At 41.2% G+C, this 23,348-nt stretch overlaps 1 protein-coding gene across 3 annotated transcripts in view; it reads right to left on the bottom strand.

The window, feature by feature from the left end:
• The window catches only part of LOC139409363 (protein FAM83H-like), a 58,260-nt gene that overhangs the window by 8,517 nt on the left and 26,395 nt on the right, over positions 1-23,348 (bottom strand). For 2 of the 3 annotated variants that reach the window (XM_071154406.1, XM_071154415.1), the window contains exons 4-5: positions 5,526-5,650; positions 104-4,349 (exon numbers count right to left, since the gene is read on the bottom strand). In XM_071154406.1, the coding sequence (XP_071010507.1) occupies positions 104-4,349; positions 5,526-5,650 (4,371 nt within the window). Of the gene's footprint in view, positions 1-103; positions 4,350-5,525; positions 5,651-23,348 lie in introns of those variants that run through there. The other variant, XM_071154425.1, reaches the window with a different exon arrangement.

Raw genomic sequence — 23,348 nt, 5'->3', positions numbered from 1 at the left:
CAAGCAGAAAACATGAGCTCAGATGAAGGCAAGCAGGTGAGATTGAAAACAATTAGGTACCTCGGTTACAATAGGTACCTTACATTTTAATTTAGTTAAATTGCTACTGGCCTATTGATGCAGCAGGGTACTTTACCTCAAAGCGGCTGTAGACTTTCCTCCCCTTCCGCATGCTATCGATTCTCTGAAGAAGCTTCTCCCTCTCCTGAGAAGTTCTAGCCGGCCCTCCGATCTGTCGTCGGGCTGATGCTTCCTCCTTACCACTAACACCCCGGTCAGCCTCATCCTGTTTGGCATCATCAGTGACAGCAGATTCTTTAGTGAGTTCTGTCCTGCTCTGGCTGTTAGCAGAAATCTGCTCTAATAGGAGCTTTGTGTCATCTCTTAGGTTGCTGCTAGAGAGTACATTGGCAGTAGATAAATGGTAGTGGGACTGGCTTACTTTAGGTTGCTTCACTGGGGGTGGTATGGGATTGCTTTGATCTGTTGTGCTCTCTGGTTTCATAGTGCTGTTATTCTCTTTGGTCTCATCAGGACTCTGCGATCCATGGGAGGCAGATTCCCCAGGAGCAGTTTTGCTCTTTGTTTCAGGATCACCTGCTATCTTCTCACGTTTATAAGCTGCAGAACTTCCCACTTTTTGCTCCTTGTTAAGTTTACTTGGTTTGCCCTCCTTACTGTTATCCACAATGACAGGTGGAGCTGGGGCAGTGTCATAAGAGGCAGTGGATTCAGTTGGGTTTGAGTTGCTTGATGGGACGGATTCCACAAGGACAGGGTTGAATGGTGAGGTAGGTTCAGTTAGGGTATGATTAGGAGATGAACAAGATTCTTTTTGGGTGAGGTTTGGAGAAGTTCTGGACTTTGTTTGGCCAGGCTTGGGACACACAACTGATCCACCTGACCCACATGTAAGGGAGGAGTGTGCTTTTGTTGGGGTTGGGTTAGAAGATGCACTTGATTCTGTTAGAGTCAGGCCAGTAGATGCACTTGGTTCCGTTGGGGTGGTGCTAGGAAGAGGGTTGAGTTCTCTTGGTGTTGGATTGGTTGAAGCACTAGATTCTGTTGGGGTAGGCTCAGGAGGAGAGCTAGATTTTGTTGGTGTGAGGATGGGAGATTTGTTGGTTTCTTCCATGACATGCTTTGAAGATGGAGGTGAAGAGTTGTAAGAGTCATTGGACACTGTAGCGGGCTTTGGAGAGGAGTTGCATGCTGTTTTGGAATGTTTGAGTGACAAAACCGACTCATGTTGGCCAGGACAAGGGGAGGAATAGGATTTTATTGGGTTGGTCTTAGGAGAGGATGACCTCAACTCAGTTGTGGCAATTGTAGACAATGACTCCTTTGTGGAGGGTTTGGGAGAGGTGTTAGATTCCATTGGTGTTGATGAAATTGACCCAACTAAGGTGGACTTGGGTAAGAAACTAGATTGTGTTTGGGTAGGGTTTGGCGGAGGGCTAAGTTCTGTTGCAGGGATTGAGGATGAGCAAGATTGCATTGGGATAGGGCTGAGAGATTCCTTGGAATCTGTTTTGTCCTGCTTATGAGACACACCTGGCTCAGATTGGGTGGGGCTCAGAAGTATGTTGGACTCTACTGTGATAGGTTTAGAGGATGATAATGGCTGCTTTGACATGGGGATAGATGAACTGGGCTCCTTAAGGGTGGGGGTAAGGGCTGAGCTCAACTCCTTTGCTGCATTTGGTGATGAAGTGAGACTAGTTGAGCTTAAACCTTTTGGTGTTGGATATGAAGATGAGCTAGCTTCTGTTAGTGTGAGTGGAAGAGATGGGTTTAGCTCATTTGAAGCAGGATTGAATGACTTTGGTTTCTTTGGAGATAGTTTATATAAACTGAAATCCTTTGGGGAGATGTTAAAGGAACACTGATTTGAGGTGCTCTTAAGAAATGTACTTGTATCTCTAGGGTTAACTTTAGACACACTTTGGTTCCGACTGTTCTTCAGCTCTATCTTCTCAGTATCAGTAGAGACTCTAAGTAGGCCATCGACACAAGATAATTTATCCCTGAGGAATGTTTTGGAGTCACTTTTGGGAAGTTGAAGGTCTTGCTGTTCTTTATTTTTAGAATGGTGTTCTTTGACATCAAATAAGGAGCCATATTTTGCCATGGATGTTTTGTTCTCCTGTAACACTGGTGAAGTCTCCAGTGTTTCTGATGATGCATCTGTTGATGTAGATGTCTTTTTTATTGAAGTATCTGCTGGATAAAGTGGGGCTTCTGTCGATGTTGTTGGCTTTGTGGTGAAGGTATCTGATGGATTAGGAGGTGCCTCTGTTGATGGAGCTGGCTTATTGGTTGAAGTATCTGCTGGAGCTGGCTTATTGGTTGAAGTATCTGCTGGATTTAGTGTGGCTATTGGAAGGTTAGGTTCTATCCTTGTGACTGGTTCCTTAATTTTCAAGTCAAATGGAGTCACTGGTTTTACAGGAGCTTTTTCAGCACTGCTCTCAGACTCTGCAGCCTTTGCAGCTTTTCGTTTGGCAGCCAACTCTTTAAAAAAAAATAACCTACTGTCTGGATCATTCATATCTATATAGGATTTATTGCTCAATGAAGATGCCTGGTGTGCTGATTGTATGGTTTTGGGTTTCTCAACTTGAGCAGGTTTGGATGGGTGTGCAGATTCTACCGTTTTGGTTTGTTCTTCATGGGCAGAATTAGGTTGTTCCATTGAAGAAACCTTGTCAGTGCTCACAGGAAGATACTTTGTCAATTCCTTATCACCCGAATCAGTAGTGATGTCCTCAGATTTCAAAGACTCAATGGTTGAATTATCAACTATCGCTGACTTAAGTCTCCATTCAAAAGGTTCTCTTGTAATGGATCTTCTTTTTCCCAAAACCTGAGCGGTCAAGGATAATCTAGATGGGTCATCTTCCTCATTGGCAGTTTCCTCACAGTGTTGGCCAGAGTTACATTTCTGTTCCTGTGAGATATGCTGTTCGAGTTGTGAGCTGAAGATTAGTGAGGATCTTAGTCTCGAGGTCCTTTGGATAGCAGGATTGAACCTCCTACGGAATGACTCTTCTCTTTTGGGCTCTTTTACATCCATCTCCTCTGATTTGTCACCTTCAGTGGTTGATGACGAAGGTGGTGTTAGTGTTGTTTGGGCATCTAAGCTAACAAGAATTTCTAGTGTTCTTGAGTGTTCTGGGCAGGTGGGCTTGTTTAACCTGAGCCCTGGAATCTTGGGTAACTCTTTGGCACTAAACCTGGGATCTGATACCAGTGGAGCAAATAATTTGCCTTGTGTTGGATTAAGGGGCTCTTGAAAGGGGTCATTTCCCATAGGCTGTGGAATCTCTTCCTCTCCTGCATCATCAAATGCACTGAGGTATGAGCTTATCCTCCAATCTCGCATCCCCTGCTTTGCACTGGGATCCTGTGTTTTACAGTCCGAACCAGACCTGACAAAAAATGATCTCTGTTCAAATGGGTTTTGTTGTGTTGGGGAGGTCTGACAGGCATGAGGCTGGCCCGTTCTCAGTCTTTTGGGGTTTGACTGACTAAAGGGACCCTCTCCTGGACTTGATAATTTGTTTGAGCCATGTCCCAGCTCCACAGCAAGGTTTGATGATGACAAATAATTCAGTACAGGGTCATAGTTGTCTGGTGGCTCTATCGCTATTCCATGTGGGTACCCAGACTCAGAATACTGATCCATCAGAGGGTACGCTTGGTCCCTGAATTGATCGTAGCCGCTATAACTTGGTTCTAGCCCTGTTCTCTGATAGTGATGCTGTTCCCTATGTATCTTCCTGTTCTGGGTTGCCGTATCCCACTCACTGCTGTGAATGGCTTGGTGCTGCATGAATTGAGAGGAGGAATGTCCGGCATAAGTGCCCTCTGCATAACTGTGCCTTTTAGAGCCAGCAAACTCCATTGTGTTTGACTGGATCATGGAGTGACCTTGTCCCATAAAAGACTGCTGCTCCAGTTTAAATTGTTGGGAGGAGTACTTGTTGCTGTACATATCTAGTGGACCCTGATCTAGTGAACTGTGGATGGGCTCACACCTTCCAGGAGGCATCATATTCTGAACCATATCCATGCGGTCATCAGAGGAATGTCTAGCCCATTCTACAGGACGAGAGCTGTCTATGGGGAGGAACTTTCTGGGATCTCTGAACAATAGTGTCCGATCACTGCTGTATTGGCTGTCAGATAAACTGCTGTAGTGTGGCATTGAAACAAGGACATTTTCCAGTACCAAAGGTTGGGACTGTGCAAACAGGATCCGGAACTCCTCATCAAAAGTAGTCACAAGCTGTCCAAGGAAGAGGTGAGCCATGCAACGGTGAAGCTTCTCAAAAGACCACATGAAGCTGCGGGCAGAGAGATTAATTAAATGTCATTACACATAATTAAGCAAAATATATGTATTACAATGGAATAGGGAACTCAACTCCATTACTATGCAATTACAAAACAAATCAATTCAATTAAAAAATCAATTAAACCTATCAATTCCAATTCCAATTCCTTTTTTCTGTAATAGGCTCAGAGAAACAATCTTCCTCATTGGAAGTTTCCAGTATTTACATAGGCACTATTTAACCCCCCACACTCTGAGCAAGTTCGGTCCACAGATCCCCCCCATTTGCTCTAAATGCCTAACAGGCATTGGGTCTTATTTTCACTGTTTATGGACATGTCCGAAGATTGAGTTTTACTCAAGACTTTACAAAGATGCAGGATTATTTTTACTCAATATACAGCGTGATCCATTCGTGTTGGATAGAAATAAACAACACATTTAGGAAAAACTGCTTTTGTGCTCAAGTGCTCAACATATGTGGGAACTCCTTCAAGACTTGTAAAAGCATTCCTCATGAAGCTGGTTGAGAGAATGCCAAGAGTGTGCAAAGCTGTCATCAAGGCAAAGGGTGGCTACTTTGAAGAATCTCAAATATAAAATATTTTTTGTTTAACAGTTTTTTGGTTACTACATGATTCCATATGTGTTATTTCATAGTTTTGATGTCTTCACTATTATTCTACAATGTAGAAAATAGTACAAATAATGAAAAACCCTAGAATGAGTAGGTGTGTCCAAACTTTTGACTGATACTGAATGTAGGAGCAGGTGAAATACTATTTAAATTAGTTTTTTTCTGGGTGCATCTCCGACGGCCTGTACAGGTCGGAAGCTCATGAGCACAATCTGGTTGGTGTCATAAAGAACCCAAACTATTATTGCTCATTGTCAATTGTTTGTCAGTGTTGTTTTGTCTCCTATTGTATGCATTTGATGTTTATGGATGCTGTGTGGCTTGTCTGCCACCAAGTGGCATGTTTTGTTTTGTACTTAAAGAATTTTACTCCAATAAATTAAAATGCATCAATACTCATGTTATGTATTTGTTACTACACAGGTGTAAGAGCAACTTAATGTAGTTATTTTCAGATCCACATGACTAAATGTCAGGTTTGGGAAATCATGCAACATTTGTACAAATTTGAAACACTTTGTATCACATTCTTCATTATTGAACCCTCACCTATAGTTTCCACTCAGGACTGCCCTGCAGTCTGTCAGCAAGAAGCGATCCATCATCTGACCCTTGAAGGTCTTCCCAGAGCGACAGTGATAGGTGACCCCTGACACTGTTCTGACACGCATGAACTGCAAGATAAAAACATGTTCTCATTAGATGTTCTCCAAAAAACACTGAAATAAGTGAGAAGCTGTTCAGAAATACCTCAAAGAAGTTAAAGCTAAAGTGAGTAACTCATTTGAGATATTATTTATTTATTCTAGTAATTAGAATCAAGAACGTTAGCTTATTTGGCCAGTAGCCAGTAAGGCTAGCAAGCTAGGATTGATAGGTGGTTAATTAAAGCTAACTGGTAGCCGAGCTAACAAATAATGAAATTGCCTTCCCTTCATGGAAAAGCACTTTTACCCCTTATCAAGTCTCAAGTTGACAGCTAGAATTTTAAAACGTTTAAGCGTATTTTGTATTACTGGTTAATATACGCTAAATAGCTATCTATCTAACTAACTAACTTGGCTACCTAGATAGTTCCAGTTAGTTTTCTGATCATGAATGAAGCAGGTAGAATAGCTAACGTTAACTTGTGGTATGGTTATGTGAAATGACAATATTTTCTTGCAATATCGACACAATTTTAATTCATGATTTATGCATTGACAGTTTGGAGTGGATCACAGACCAACACTACCACCACATTGGGTCTGGTCTGCGAGGGACCACCGCTGATGAACAACTCTGCACCATTGCATCATCCATAATAACAAACAGGGCAGGTAGGGGTTTTGTGGGTGTGCAACTTGGATTTTCTGTTAAATAAAATACATTTTTGCAAAGATAGGCTTAAGTCTGCATCTTTCCAGAAAACACGTGTTGTGACTGGAGCTCTGGATTTGCTATGCTGCATTTTTTAAACAGAAATAGCAGAGATGCGCTTTGGAAATAGCAATTTGGATGTTTTCCTTTCCGTGCCTTGCATAGCCTACTACTGAATGTGGTGCAAATATATGCTCAGATATGACACCATCTTGTGAAGAAGCACAATCATTTTCAGCGCCTGAAAAGGTAAAACAATTTGGGCGCAGGACATTTCATGAGTCGGATTTAGCCCATTTTTTATTAGACATACAAGGACAAAATAATTAAATATCTATGATTCACATACTGTACATTACATGACAGAGTGTGGACACTTGCTCATCAAACATCTCATACCAAAATCACGGACATTAATATGGAGTTGGTCCCCCCTTTGCTGCTATAACCAACCTCCACTCTTTTGGGAAGGATTTCCACTAGATGTTGGAACATTACTGCGGGGACTTGCTTCCATTCAGCCACAAGAGCATGAGTGAGGTTGGGCACTAATGTTGGGTAATTACGCCTGGTTCGCAGTCGGCGTACCAATTCATCCCAAAGGTGTTCGATGGGGTTGAGGTCAGGGCTACTCCTTATATCTAATAAAATGTCAGATATCTGGTAATATATAGATAAAGATGTCCCCTAATATTGACCGTTTTCTTTCAGTGTATTTACAGAAGTACATTTTGAATTGATTACTACTGCTTAACCATTGTCATAACCCTAACCTTTTTCCCTCAGATTTCAAGTTATCACCTTGGACCTTAGTGGAGAAGCTGACCCTGTATAGTCGTGCGATGACCAATCAACGCTCAGTATAGCTTGGATGGGCTGTTGATGTTAGCATTACCTAGCATGCTTGTTAGCATTACCTAATTTGCTTGCTAAACACCCACATGGCAATCAGCTGTTGGCGATCAAGCGTTCATTGCCTCTAATGGAAACATCAGGAAGAGATCTATTTCAGAAACTAATTTGCAGGCTTATTCTAGTAATCTATGGGGTCTATTTCTCTCATCATCTATTCATCTCTCATGGCTAACTGGCATATACCGTTAGACATAAGCCTTTAGATCAGGTAGACAATAGGTCTAGGTTTTAGATTATCATGTCACTCTCACTGTGTACACTTTGCATCCTGCAGATGCATCAGATACTAGTCAGTATCAGTAGGACAGAAGGCTATTTATGCTATTTACAGTGCATTCGGAAAGTATTCAGACCCTTTAACATGTTCCACATTTTGTTACGTTACAGCCTTATACTAAAATGGATTAAATTGTTTTTTTCCCCTCATTAATCTACACACAATACCCCATAATGACAAAGCAAAACAGGTTTCTAAAAATGTTAGCAAAAAAAAAGAATGAAATGAAACATCACATTTACATAAGTATTCAGATTCTTTACTCAGTACTTTGTTGAAACACCTTTGGCAGCGATTACAGCTTCGAGTCTTCTTGGCTATGACACTACAAGCTTGGCACAGCTGTATTTGGGGAGTTTCTCAAATTCTTCTCTGCAGTTCCTCTCAAGCTCTGTCAGGTTGGATGGGGAGAGTCGCTGCACAGCTATTTTCAGGTCCCTCCAGAGATGATTGATCGGGTTCAAGTCCAGGCTCTGGCTGGGCCACTCAAGGACATTCATTCCATTTAAGAATGATGGAGGGCACTGTGTTCTTGGGGACCTTCAATGCTGCAGAACATTTGTGGTACCCTTCCCCAGATCTGTGCCTCGACACAATCCTGTCTTGGAGCTCTACGGACAATACCTTAAGGATGATTCAATGGAAACAGGATGCACATGAACTCAATTCAGAGTCTCATATCAAAGGGGCTGAATACTTATGTAAATGTGACTAGTTTCAGGAAACTAGGCATATGTTGCGAGTCACGACTTCAAAGGAGAGGCATTTGAACGTTTATTTAAATGTGTTATCAAAATGTATTTTTTGGCAGAAACAAACTTGTAAATACGAATAAAGTTGTTAAATTACGAGCCTAGTTGGTTTAGCGAACAGAAAAAGACAGGAACCTTCCCGCTAGCAATGATTGGCTGAGATAATGATTGGGCTGGACCGTGTAGCGTCTTCTGCCTATAAAATGAGCTGCTCGTTATGTGTAGATAATCCTTTCTACTGCAGTTTTTTTTAAATATATAATTTTAGCCATGGAGAACTGCAAATGTGTTGCTACCGCCCTGAATTTATCAGGCGCTATCGGCAAAGTCACTAGTAAAAAGTTGTGATGGACTACTTTCTGGAGGAAGATCGTGCCATGCTGACTCTCTCTGACTCTGAAAATGAATCAGATGATGAGGAAATCCCTGATTTAGGTAAAAACATTTTCATTGATGACAGTGATGGGGAAGAAACGGTCATCAACAGTGTTGTTGTCATGGAAGAAGTCGATCGATATTTGAAATCAGTGTAATGTCTGGTAGAAGCAAAGTATGATAAGGAGATTAATAGAATTCTGGCGTTTGACTGCAAATGCAGAGGGAGTCGAAAAGAAAACACAGAAGGCTGTTGTATAAAATACCTGTCTCCGGAATACATCTTCAAACTAAGGGCAACCATGGCATCCATAATAGAGAGGCAGAAAGATCTGATGATTCTTATGGCATTGCACACGGTCAGTGTGAACCAGAGTGACTTGATGCAATGGGCAAAGCAAGCTGTACAAACAAAACGGAAACGACACAGGACGTCTTATTTAATGGAAGGGGTTGCAGTCTGCCGTGAAGCGTTGATCCATGTATACGGGTAAGAGTCTAGCTACAGTTTCAGATATTATACATTTCTAATTTTGCCAGAAAGTTGTTTTCATTGCAAGTTAAAGCTTACTGTTAGCTAGCTAGCTGACGTTAGATCGCTGGCTCGCTAGCTAACATTGTATGATCTGTGTAGTAATGTTATCTCAGAAATCCATTTGCATTGGTAGTTATAGCCTAATGTTAGCTAGCTAACTAGCTAAAATTGAACCTATTTGATTAACTTTAGCTAGCTGTGACAATCTGTTTGTTTTGCTAGTACTCCATGGATTGGGATTACGGTTCATTGTTTAGCTAGCTATCTACATGTTTAAACAAAAGACCCCAAGTTAAAGTTTACTGTTAGATAGCTAGCTAACGTTAGATGCCTGGCTCGCTAGCTAACATTACGTGTATGATCGGTGTAGTAATATAATCTCAGAATGACATTTGCATTGCTAGTTATAGCCTAATGTTAGCTAGCTAATATTGAACCTATTTGGTTAACTTTAGCTAGCTATGACAATCGTTTTTTTATTGCTAGTACTCTATGGATTGGGAGTATGCTTCATTGTTTAGCTAGCATGTCTAAACAAAAGACTCCACTTTGCCAGATGATTACATGACCCATCAAGTTAGCCAGGTGTGTCTGATGGTGATTATGTTTATCTATTGTATAATAATGCTAAAATATTTGTATCTGGAATTTGTCTTTCAGCATCAGTAGAACACGCCTGACTGTACTCCACCAGTCATACAAGGAGAATGATCTAATGCCTCCCATCAAAAAGAGAGCTGGCCCAAGCAAGCACAGGTTGCACCTGAAGCATGAGGACTTGCAGCGAGTTGTGAACTTCCTCAACAACTACGCAGAGGATAATGTAATAGTATTACCTGGACACCACCCAGGACACAACACTTCGGTGGAAAGCTGCTGCCATCCCATGTGACAAAAGCAGGGGTGTGGCGTCTCTAAAGGAATTGATGACAACACTTGGTATGTAAAGCATAAACAACACATTTTGATTATTTAATTTACCTCCAATATGATTGGCACTACTTTTGTTGATCTCACATTATTGTGTATTTTCCAGAGGTACGTGTAGTTGGGCTGTCTTCCTTCAGCGATCTGCAGAGAAAATTGCTGCCCCACATCTCAAGCACTAAGCCCAGGACAGACCTGTGCTGGCAGTGCCAGAGGAACAACTATCAGGTCTTCAGGTCTGCCAATCTGCCAGAAGCTGTTAAGTCAGCCAAGCTGAAGAAGCAAGAGCAGCATCTCCTGCTTGTTCAGAGTGAGCATTCTGTCTACCAGAAGATGGTTGCTGACTGCAAGACCACCTGTCAAGACCTGCAGTTGTATCTGGGGGCCCCTACTGAACCAGCAAGTAAAGACATCAGGATGCATTACTGCTTTGATTTTGCTCAACAAGTAAGCAATATTTCCTCCTTTATACTGATTAAGGCGATAGATAGATAGATAGATAGATAGATAGATAGATAGATAGATAGATAGATAAATAGGCAGGCAGGGCAGGGCAGGGCAGGGCAGGGCAGGGCAGGGCAAGGCAAGGCAGGGCAAGGCAGGCAGGCACCAGTCAAAAGTTTGGACACAACTACAGTACTCATTCAAGGGTTTTCCTTTATTTGTACTATTTTCTACATTGTAGAATAATAGCAAAGACATCAAAACTATGAAATAACACATATGGAATCATGTAGTAACCAAGAAAGTGTTAAACAAATCAAAATATATTTTCGTCAAAGATTCGTCAAAGTAGCCACCCTTTGCCTTGATAACAGCTTTGCACACTCTTGGCATTCCCTCAACCAGCTTCATGAGGTAGTCACCTGTAACGCATTTAAATTACCAGGTGTGCCTTCTTAAAAGTTAATTTGTGGAATTTCTTTCCTTCTTAAAACTTCTTAAGGCTAGGGGGCACTATTTTCACATCCAGATGAAAAGTGTGCCCAAAGTAAACTGCCTGCTACTCTAGGATATGCATATTATTAGTAGATAGAAAGTAGATAGAAAACACTCTGAAATTTCTAAAACTGTTTGAAGGATGTCTGTGAGTATAAAAAAACGTATTTGGCAGGCGAAACCCCGAGTACAAACAATCCAGGAAAAAACATTTTTGAGGTCACTCTCTTTTCAATAGAAATCTAGAATTCTAAGGTAGTTGCTTGCAGTTCCTATCGTTTCCACTAGATGTCAACAGTCTTTAAAAATTGGTTGATGTTTTTCCTTTGAGAAATGAAGAAGTAGGGCTGTCCAGAACAAGGGTCGAGTGAAGTGTACTGTTGTGGTTGAGGCGCGCGACCTGAAAGCACGCTACACTTTGTTTTCCTCCTTTATTGAACACAGTTTATTCCATCTTAAATTTTATCGATTATTTACATTTAAAAATACCTAAAGTTGGATTAGGAAAGTTGTTTGAAATGTTTGGATCAAGTTTACAGGTAACTAATTAGATAATGTATAGTCATGTTGCGGGATTTGGAACCGGTGTATTTTCTGAATCATACGTGCCAAATAAGTTGACATTTTGGATATATAACGACAGAATATATCGAACAAATGGACCATTTGTGATGTTTAATGGACATATTGGTGTGCCAACAGAAGAAGATCTTCAAAGGTAAGGCATGCATTATATGTTATTTCTGACTTTTGTGTTGTGCCTGGCGGGTTGAATTATGATTTTCATGTGTAAGTTTGATGGGGTGCTATCCTCAGATAATAGCATGGTTTGCTTTCGCCGTAAAGCCTTTTTTGAAATTTGACACTGTGGCTGGAATAACAAGACGTTCATCTTTAAACCCATGTATAACACTTGTATGATTTATGAATTATTATTATGAGTATTTCTGTTTTTGAATTTGGCTCACTGCTATTTCACTGGGTGTTGTTAACCTGTTGCGATGACCAAACCCGGATCCGGGATTCTATTTATAGACCTAAGCTCATTACCATAACGCAACGTTAACTATTCATGAAAATCGCAAATGAAATGAAATAAATATGCTATCTCTCAAGCTTAGCCTTTTGTTAACAACACTGTCATCTCAGATTTTCAAAATATGCTTTTCAACCATAGGAAAGCAATCATTTGTGTAACAGTAGCTAGCTAGCGTAGCATTTAGCGTTAGCATTAGCGTTAGCATTTAGCAGGCAACTATCACAAAAACAAGTAAAGCCTTCAAATAAAATAACTTACCTTTGAAGAACTTCTGATGTTTTCAATGAGGAGACTCTCAGTTAGATAGCAGATGCTCAGTTTTTCCAAAAATATTCTTTGTGTATTAGAAATAGCTCCGTTTTGTACATCACATTTGGCTACAAAAAAAAAAAAAGAAAACGAAAATTCAGCCCTCAAAACGCAAACTTTTTTCCAAATTAACTCCATAATATCGACTGAAACATGGCAAACGTGGTTTAGAATCAATCCTCAAGGTGTTTTTCCACATATCTCTTCGATGATATATCCTTCGTGGAAGCCTGGTTTCTCCTTGCTCTCAAATGGAAAAATAATTGCACCTGGCTTTGCGCTCCAATTTCGACGCAGGGACACCAGGCGGACACTTGGAAAATGTAGTCTCTTATGGTCAATCTTCCAATGATATGCCTACAAATACGTCACAATGCTGCAAACACCTTGGGGAAACGACAGAAAGTGTAGGCTCATTCCTTGCGCAATCACAGCCATATAAGGAGACAATGGAAAACAGAGCTTCAGAGATTCTGCTCATTTCCTGGTTGACGTATCATCTTGGTTTCGCCTGTAGAATGAGTTCTGGGGCACTTACAGACAATATCTTTGCAGATTCTGAAACTTCAGAGTGTTTTCTTTCCAAAACGGTCAATAATATGCATAGTCAAGCATCTTTTCGTGACAAAATATTGCGCTTAAAACGGGAACGTTTTTTATCCAAAAATGAAATAGCGCCCCTAGAGATCCAAGAGGTTAACGGGATTGGCGCGGGAAGGGATCACTAAGAAGTTAATGCATTTGAGCCAATCAGTTGTGTTGTGACAAGGTAGGGGTGGTTTACAGAAGATAGCCCTATTATGTCAAGAACAGCTCAAATAAGCAAAGAGAAACAACAGTCGATCATTACCTTAACACATGAAGGTCAGTCAATCCCGAAAATGTCAAGAACTTTGAAAGTGCAGTTGCTAAAACCATCAGGCGCTATGAAGTAACTGGCTCCATGAGGACTGGGCGATCATTCACAAGCTCCACCACAGTCTGGACCTTGACTTCCTGATCACAGGCCACACGAAGTTTGCTCCCAACTGGTTCTTCGGCCTCATCAAGCAGCACGTCAGAAAGACCAGAGTGAAAAAAATTTCCGAGATTGCTGGTGTTGTGAAGGACAGCTCTGTGACTGGTCAACATCCCACCATTGGTTGGACTGGAGGATGGTACGGTGCTGGTGGAAAGCTATGGCTGGCAACAACACCTGACTCTGTACTTCAGGCCGCTGCCACAGATCAGTACCAGCACTTCAGGTGAATATCATATTCATTGCATTGTATGAGGTTATTCTTCTCATCTAAACTTGGGAGGTGAATTGATGTTATGCAAGGTTGTAATGTCTTCTAAATATGTTTTCTTACTTCCTGTTTTACAGCTTCAATGCTCTTGAGCCTGGTGTTGTTGTCGCCAATGAGTGTTCGGAATCAGTTGGGACCAGGTTTCAGATGCTGTGCAACGGTGACATCCTTCCTCCAATAGATGGTACAAACAACTACACTAACTAACTACAAAAGGACATAAACAGGAATTACTATAAACTATAAATACAACAACAAACAAAAACCAACTAGCATTGTCATATGACTGGCGATCAGGAGCTCCTTCCCTTTGTATACTGAACAAAAATATAAACGCAACAGGCAACAATTTCAATGATTTTACTGGAGTTACAGATCAGGGAAATCAGTCAGTTGAAATAAATTCATTAGACCCTAATCTATGGATTTCACTGGACTGGGAATACAGATATGCATATGTTGGTCACAGATACACTATATACTGTATACAAAAGTATGTCATGGGTGGTCCTGGGAGGGAAAAGGGCTACCCACTTGGGAGCAATGAGTTTCTTCCCACAAAAGGGCTTTATCAGCTGTATGAGTGGCTAGTCCCAGAGGATGAAGATGCCAGATGTGGAGGTCCTGGGCTGGCTACACGTGGTCTGCGGTTGTGAGGCAGGTTGGACGTACTGCCAAATTCTCTAAAACAATGTTGGAGGCGGCTTATGGTAGTGAAATTAACATTAAATTATCTGGCAACAGGTCTGGTGGATATTCCTGCAGTCAGCATGCCAATTGCACACTTTATCAAAACTTGAGACATCTGTGGCATTGTGTTGTATGACAAAACTGCACATTTTAGAGTGCACAAAATGCACCTGTATAATGATCATGTTGTTTAATCAGCTTCTTGATATGCCACACCTGTCAGGTAGGGAGGGGTATTATCTTGTCAAATGAGAAATGCTCACTAACAGGTATGTAAACTAAAATGTGCACAAAATTTGAGTGAAACAAGATTTTTTTTGTATATAACATTTCTGGGATCTTTTATTTCAGCTCATGAAACATGGGACCAACACTTTACATTTATATTTTTGTTCTGTGTATATGAAATCAGCACCATCCCTCTTCACGTGTTATTTGGTCCCAATTATCAGTAAAATCTTGAGACCTCCCACTTTCTTTTGCAATCAATCATTCTTGTGTATAATGGTGTTTGACAGTTATTTTTGAAAGAATCAAATAATAACATATTTGTTTTCTGAGTTTAAAAAATTAAGCAGAATCAGGGGATCATATATTGGGTTGCATCTGTCCCTAAAGTCACCCAATATAACTGTTTGTGGAGAGAAAACAAAATTGTGTAAAACAGGGAGTAACCACTCTTGTACTTTTGCCCAAGTGTTTGCAACTATGGGGCAATACCAGCAAATATGTAACAAATCCTCTTCGATGCCCCATATTTGTAACATGTTGTTAGTTGCCAGAACATTATAAAATATCTTCAACTGAAACATTCAGATTGTGGAGTCTAAGGTTGTTTTATAAATAAAACCAAAAACCTTTTTCCAGGGGATGGGAGTATTAAACTGCTCTTCTTTTGGGGCGGCAGCTGAAAGGTTGCTAGATCGAATCCCCGAGCTGACAGGGTAAAAATCTGTCGTTCTGCCCCTGAACAAGGCAGTTAACCCACTGTTCCTAGGCCATCATTGTAAATAAGAATTTGTTCTTAACTGGTTGCGATTTTTTTCTGGGGGACAATATTGAAAATGCAACCAAGCTTTAATTGATTCTTTGAAGAATAGGGATATGTCTATTAAGATACCATGCAGGAACCAAATAAAGTGCAAAGAGTTCATTTGTATAAAATTAAATATTTTGGAATTGAGAAGTGGGTTTGTCTTTTCTAAGATTTTACTCGTATTTACATATTGTTTTTGGCTTTCAGGCTTTCAGAGATTGATTAAATATTCAATATTCCTAAAATTCAGCCTTCCATTGTCGTACGGATTACGTTGGACCTTTTCTGATTTACCATTCCCTAAAACATGAAAGATCATGGCTTCAAACTGCTTAAAGAAAACCTTATCTGGCGATGGAAGTGACAGGAAGAGATAGCTGAACTGAGAGACAATTGAGGTGTTTATCAATGTCACTCTGCCATATAAATACAAAGCTTTACCTTTCCACAGCAATAGTGTTTTGTCAATCTTAGCTAGTTTCAAATCAAAGTTCTCCTTCACAAGATCCTTCATTCGCTTTGGAATGTGGATGCCAAGCATGTCCACTGGGCCGTTGCTCCACTTAATTGGTACACAACAGGGACAAATATAGTTGGACCCACTCTCAAAATGCATTTGTCATAATTTGGTTTAAGAAAGTAATTCAAATCTCCAATAAGAGCATCTATTGATGATTGTTGTATCATCTGCATATATGGACATTTTGGTTATGAGACCCTTGATGCTCAGACCTACTACATTAGAATTGTTCCTGATTCTGACGGCCATCTCCCCGATAGCCAATAAGAATGAATAAGGCGGGGGCTCCCGAGTGGCGCAGCGGTCTAAGGCACTGCATCGCAATATCAGTATCACCCTTGATACTCAGACCTACTACCCCTCCCAGTATCACAACCGGCCGTGATTGGGTGTCCCATAGGGAAAAATTGGCCCAGCGCTGTCCAGGTTAGGGGAGGGTTTGGCTGGGGGGCTTTACTTGGCTCATCGCGCTCTAGTGACTCCTGCCGGCTGACCTCGGTTGTCAGGTGAACTGTGAACTGGGTTAAGCGGGCAAGTGTTAAGAAGCGCGGCTTGATGAGTCATGTTTTGGAGTACGCATGATTTGACCCGAGCCTGTTGGGGAGTTGCAGCCATGAGACAAGATTAAAATTGGGGAGAAAAAGGGTGTAAAAACAAGTTTTAAAGTAAAAAGGTGCAACTGGATCCCCTTGTTGGACCCTAAACATTTCCATAAAACAACGAATATTGTCACCAATGTAGCGAACTTCAGTTAAGCCAGACTGTTCACTTTGAGTAATTTTGCTTATTACTTTCTTCATTCTAAATGTTAAACATTTTGACAGAATACGGGTGGCACAGCACAAAGTGAGGGGTCTCCAGTTTTTGAGGTGTACAGGGCTTTTATATTGACATTAACTCCTGCTTCAATAGTAATGTAATCAGTCCCTCTCTTTGGGTTGTTGAAAGTTCCCCCTGTTCAAATGAAAAATGTAAGTACAGTTTAAGTTAGACGTTTACATACACCTTAATCCTAGTAACAAGTCCCTGTCTTAGGTCAGTTAAGATCACCACTTTATTTTAAGAATGTGAAATGTCAGAATAATAGTAGAGAATGATTTATTTCAGATTTTATTTAATTCATCACATTCACAGTGGGTCAGAAGTTTACATACACTCAATTAGTATTTGGTAGCATTGCCTTTAAATTGTTTAATTTGGGTCAAACATTTCTGGTAGCCTTCCACAAGCTTCCCACAATAAGTTGGGTGAATTTTGGCCCATTCCTCCTGACAGAGCTGGTGTAACTGAGTCAGGTTTGTGAGCCTCCATGCTCGCACACGCTTTTTCAGTTCTGCCCACAATTTTCTATGGGATTGAGGTCAGGGCTTTGTGATGGCCACTCCAATATCTTGACTTTTGTTGTCCTTAAGCCATTTTGCCACAACTTTGGACAACTTGGGGTCATTGTCCATTTGGAAGACCTATTTGCGACCAAGCTTGAACTTCCTGACTGGTGTCTTGAGATGTTGCTTCAATATATCCACAAAATTTTCCTACCTCATGATGCCATCTATTTTGTGAAGTGCACCAGTCCCTCCTGCAGCAAAACAGGCCCACAACATGATGCTGCCACCCCAGTGCTTCACGGTTGGGATGGTGTTCCTCGGCTTGCAAGCCTCCCCCTTTTTCCTCCAAATGTAACAATGTTTATTATGGCCAAACAGTTCTATTTTTGTTTCATCAGACCAGAGGACATTTCTCCAAAAAGTACGATCTTTGTCACCATGTGCAGTTGCAAACCGTAGTTTGGCTTTTTCATGGCAGTTTTGGAGCAGGGGCTTCTTCATTGCTGAGAGGCCTTTCAGGTTATGTCGATATAGGACTCGTTTTACTGTGGATATAGATACATTTGTACATGTTTCCTCCAGCATCTTCACATGGTCCTTTGCTGTTGTTCTGGGATTGAGTTGCACTTTTCGCAGCAAAGTACGTTCATCTCTAGGAGACAGAATGCGTCTCCTTCCTGAGCGGTATGACGGCTGCGTGGTCCCATGGTGTTTATACTTGCGTACTATTGTTTGTTCAGATGAACGTGGTACCTTCAGGCATTTGGAAATTGCTCCCAAGGATGAACTAGACTTGTGGAGGTCTACCATTTATTTTCTGAGGTCTTTTGATTTTCCCATGATGTCAAGCAAAGAGGCACTGGGTTTGAAGGTAGGCCTTGAAATCTCCACATGTACACCTCCAATTGACTCAAATTATGTCAATTATTCTATCAGAAGCATCTAAAGCCATGACATAATTTCCTGGAAATTTCCAAGCTGTTTAAAGGCACAATCAACTTAGTGTATGTAAACTTCTGACCTACTGGAATTGTGATTTAGTGAATTATAAGTGAAATAATCTGTCTATAAACAATTGTTGGAACAATTACCTGTGTCATGAACAAAGTAGATGTCCTAACCAACTTGCCAAAACTATAGTTTGTTAACAAGAAATGTGTGGAGTGGTTAAAAAACAATTGATGATTCCAACCTAAGTGTATGTAAACTTCCGACTTCAACTGTAGGTGAGCAAATATTATTTGATTTCTGTAAAAAAGATCATGCACCCCTCAATTGGTATACCATTGAAGCCAGGAGATTTACCAGTTTGGAAGAGTTAATTGCCATTAGTTGTTCATCATCAGCGATCAAACCCTCACAGGATGATTTTTGTATTTCTGTTAAATGGTTCTCAGTCTTCAGGGATGCCTTTTCTATTACAAAATTCAGACAAGCAAATGAGGCCCTTCTTATCATGGTCCGATAGCAGAGATTCAGTTCATATTGGGTGTCATGACCCTTCGGCGTGCAGTCTGCACAGGAATCCATCTGTCCGCCTACTCTTCATTGCGTATGGAGAAGCAACGAGCATGCATATCAAAGAGTATCCCTCTTCACTCAGTAGCTAAAGTTTGAGTTCATGTTAGGTCAACGTTGTTGGGTTTACATTACGCTTTTCCAGAGGTACGATGGCTTTAATGGATTCTTCAGTCTGAAAGACACTAAATGTTCCTTCCCTTAATATTGCATGATCTCTTAAATTCTGTCTGCATTATGGACACTCACATGTTAACCATACTCTCATACACCCCTAGATGAAAGAATTAGCATGGAACATTAGTCGTCTTCATCAAAACTAACACTGCTTTGTCCTCTCTTTAATGTTATGCTACTTGCATGTTGAGCAAGGGTGGTACCTGGCGAACCTCTGTTCAACATTGATGTTGGCAACCAATGACAAGATACACTATATATACAAAAGTATGTGGACATCCCTTCAAATTAGTGGATTCGGCAATTTCAGCCACACCCATTGTTGACAGGTGTATAAAATCAAGCACACAGCTAGATGCTCCATGGACAAACCTAAACAGTAGAATGGCCCATACCGTGACTGTAACCTTTCCAACAAGTCAGTTTGTCAAATTTCTGCCATGCTAGAGCTGCCCCGGTCAACTGTAAGTGATGTTATTGTGAAGTGGAAACGTCTAGGTGAAACAACAGCTCAGCACTCACTACCGAGTTCAAAACTGCCTCTGGAAGAAACATCAGCACAAGTGCTGTTTGTCGGGAGCTTCATGAAATGGGTTTCCATGGCCAAAACCTATTTCATGAAGCTCACAAGCCTAAGATCACCATGTGCAACGCCAAGCGTCAGCTGGAGTGGTGTAAAGCTTGCAGCCTTGGACTCTGGAGCAGTGGAAATGTGTTCTGTGGAGTGATGAATCATTCTTCACCATCTGGCAGTCCGACGGTTGAATCTGGGTTTGGCGTATGCCAGGAGAACGCTACATGACAGAATGCATAGTCCCAACTGTGGAAGCGGAAAAGGGTCTTGGGCTGTTTTTCATGGTTCGGGCTAGGCCACTTAGTTCCAGTGAAGGAAATCTTAACGCTACAACATAGAATGGCATTCTAGACGATTCTGTGCTTCAAACTGTGGCAACAGTTTAGGGAAGGCCATTTCCTGTTTCACCATCACAATGCTCCCGTGCACAAAGCGAGGTCCATACAGAAATGATTTGTTGAGATCGGTGTGGAAGAACACAAGCGAGGGTAACCGGGCATGCGTCGTATGAGAAATATAAGAGATACGTTGCACAGCTCAAGCTACACATGGTTAATATTCACACATAGTATACAGTCTTGTAATGGTAGGGTGACTTTAGCTGGTCTATTTGATATCTAAAGGGTGCTTTCTGCCATAGCTACACATAGTCGTATGGCATATCGTTGTGCTATTTTGGGTATTGGTATCGCTTACCGCGCTCACTGCTTGTAGGTAGTTTTATATATTGACTCTTTGCTTGGGCAGTGAGCTACCCTGAAGGAGCAGAGCCTATATCGCCTAGACTTGCATTATTCATTCTTTAATAAATGGTTAAACATATTTCTATGTGGTGTTTCCTCCTTTCTGAAATGAAGCGGAACCCAAGTGCCCGCGATTGCACCAATTAGATGCTAGCAGCAATCACTCCTAACTTACTTGGCGGTCCAATTAAGTCGACTCGTTCTGCTCACACTTCCTGCTGCCACTTGCTGCTACTGCTAGTATGTTCACTTATTTTTCTCCCACTACCACCCTAACCTCCACCTATTAGGTTCTGTTTTCTTGCTGGGGGATTGGTATAGCTTACCACACTCACTGCTTGTATATATATGGATGCTTTGCTTGGGCAAGGAGTTACCCTGAAGGAGCAGAGCCTATGTTGCCAAGATTTGCATTATTCATTCTTTAATACATGGTTAAACATATTTATATGTGGTGTTTCTTTTCTGAACTGTAAATTACATACTGAATATGAGGAAAGCCGTAGTCCTTTACTTCAGTCAATGACTAAAAGCACCCTCTTTGGCCTTATGGGCGGAATGATATTAATCTTTTTCATCATTAATAAAGTTTTTTTTTTTTACGACGAAAATCTGGTGTTTCCATGTGAAACAGTTTTGTTGTATTTAAGTCTTCTGTGATGTATATAAAGTGTAGTATTGGGATGCAAACTCAATATAGTATACATTTAAAGTCTACATCTGTCACGTCCTGACCTTAGTTCCTTTTTTATGTCTCTATTTTAGTTTGGTCAGGGCGTGAGTTGGGGTGGGCATTCTATGTTTTGTGTTCTATGTTTTCTATTTCTATGTGTTTGGCCTGGTATGGGTCCCAATCAGAGGCAGCTGGCAATCGTTGTCTCTGATTGAGAACCATACATAGGCAGCCTGTTTTTCCCACTTGAGTTGTGGGTAGTTGTTTTCTGTCTCTCTACCAGACAGGACTGTTGTGCTTTTGTTTATGTTGTGTTTCAATGTGCAGTTATTGATTAAATTTAACATGGACACTTACCACGCTGCGCTTTGGTCCTCTTCTCCTTCCACCAACGAAAACTGTTACAATATCTGACATGGTACAGGTGTCTTATTTCTTTAAACCCATAACCATGTGTCTGAGGTGTATACTTGTGTTACAAAATAGATTTGTTTAATACTACCAAGAATCACTCTGTGTGACCTTGATTTAGCCCTCTGCAATAAAAGGTTATGAAAAAAATAATAAAAATCAAGTTTGAAAGTAAAACATGTTTAACACCTTTTTCTCCCTAATTTCGTGATATCCAATTGGTAGTTAGTCTTGTCCCATCGCCGCAACTCCCGTACGGACTCGGACTTATACTGTTACATGTATTCGTCTGCTCATAGTGAAGCACAAAGTCCAGCATTCATAGTGAATGTAGATACCGCCCGCTAAGGTAGATGGGGCATTCCCACAAACTTGGATGATGGCATTGTGTATGTACTCAGAACTTTTTTTGTTTACAATGTTGTTTTTTACTAACGTTTGTCATCATGCCTGTGTGGTGTTCTGTGTTAATTACAAACAAGAACGAAAATGAGTTATCTTTCACCGTTCTACCTTTCCCCAGATGCTGCCAGTGGCTTGTGGCTATTAAGAATGATGCACCTTACGGTGAAAAAAAAAAAACATGAGGGATTTTAGGCTGAACTGAGGGGGAATCCATTTCGACTCCAGCTGAGAGGTTTTCTTTCACAACAAATGGAAGATTCTCGATTAGAGGTAAACTAATGTTAGCTAGCGTGCTAGCCTAGCTAGGTAGGTTAACTAGCTAATTTTACAGTCCTGTATTGAACTCTGAAAGCCATCTGATAAATCATATACAGTGGGGAGAACAAGTATTTGACACACTGCCGATTTTGCAGGTTTTCCTACTTACAAAGCATGTAGAGGTCTGTAATTTTTATCATAGATACACTTCACCTGTGAGAGACGGAATCTAAAACAAAAATCCAGAAAATCACATTGTATGATTTTTAAGTAATTCATTAGCATTTTATTGCATGACATAAGTATTTAATCACTTACCAACCAGTAAGAATTCCGGCTCTCACAGACATTTTAGTTTTTCTTTAAGAAACCCCTCTGTTCTCCACTCATTACCTCTATTAACTGCACCTGTTTGAACTCGTTACCTGTATAAAAGACACCTGTCCACACACTCAATCAAACAGACTCCAACCTCTCCACAATGGCCAAGACCAGAGAGCTGTGTAAGGACATCAGGGATACAATTGTAGACCTGCACAAGGCTGGGATGGGCTACAGGACAATAGGCAAGCAGCTTGGTGAGAAGGCAAAAACTGTTGGTGCAATTATTTGAAAATGGAAGAAGTTGAAGATGACGGTCAATCACCCTCGGTCTGGGGCTCCATGCAAGATCTCACCTCGTGGGGCATCAATGATCATGAGGAAGGTGAGGGATCAGCCCAGAACTACACGGCAGGACCTGGTCAATGACCTGAAGAGAGCTGGGACCACAGTCTCAAAGAAAACCATTAACACACTACGCCGTCATGGATTAAAATCCTGCAGCGCATGCAAGGTCCCCCTGCTCAAGCTAGCGCATGTCTAGGCCCGTCTGAAGTTTGCCAATGACCATCTGGATGATCCAGAGGAGGAATGGGAGAAGGTCATGTGGTCTGATGAGACAAAAATAGAGCTTGTTTGTCTAAACTCCACTTGTCGTGTTTGGAGGAAGAAGAAGGATGAGTACAACCCCAAGAACACCATCCCAACCGTGAAGCATGGAGGTGGAAACATCATTCTTTGGGGATGCTTTTCTGCAAAGGGGACAGGATGACTGCACTGTAGTGAGGGGAGGATGGATGGGGCCATGTATCGTGAGATCTTGGCCAACAACCTCCTTCCCTCAGTAAGAGCATTGAAGATGGGTCGTGGCTGGGTCTTCCAGCATGACAACGACCCGAAACACACAGCCAGGGCAACTAAGGAGTGGCCTAGAAGCATCTCAAGGTCCTGGAGTGGCCTAGCCAGTCTCCAGACCTGAACCCAATAGAAAATCTTTGGAGG

The sequence above is a fragment of the Oncorhynchus clarkii genome, chromosome 1 (assembly GCF_045791955.1).
Source record: "Oncorhynchus clarkii lewisi isolate Uvic-CL-2024 chromosome 1, UVic_Ocla_1.0, whole genome shotgun sequence".
Classification (NCBI taxonomy): Eukaryota; Metazoa; Chordata; class Actinopteri; order Salmoniformes; family Salmonidae; genus Oncorhynchus; species Oncorhynchus clarkii.
The sequence above is the reverse complement of the archived record's forward strand: the minus strand, read 5'-3'. Positions and strand labels throughout refer to the sequence as shown.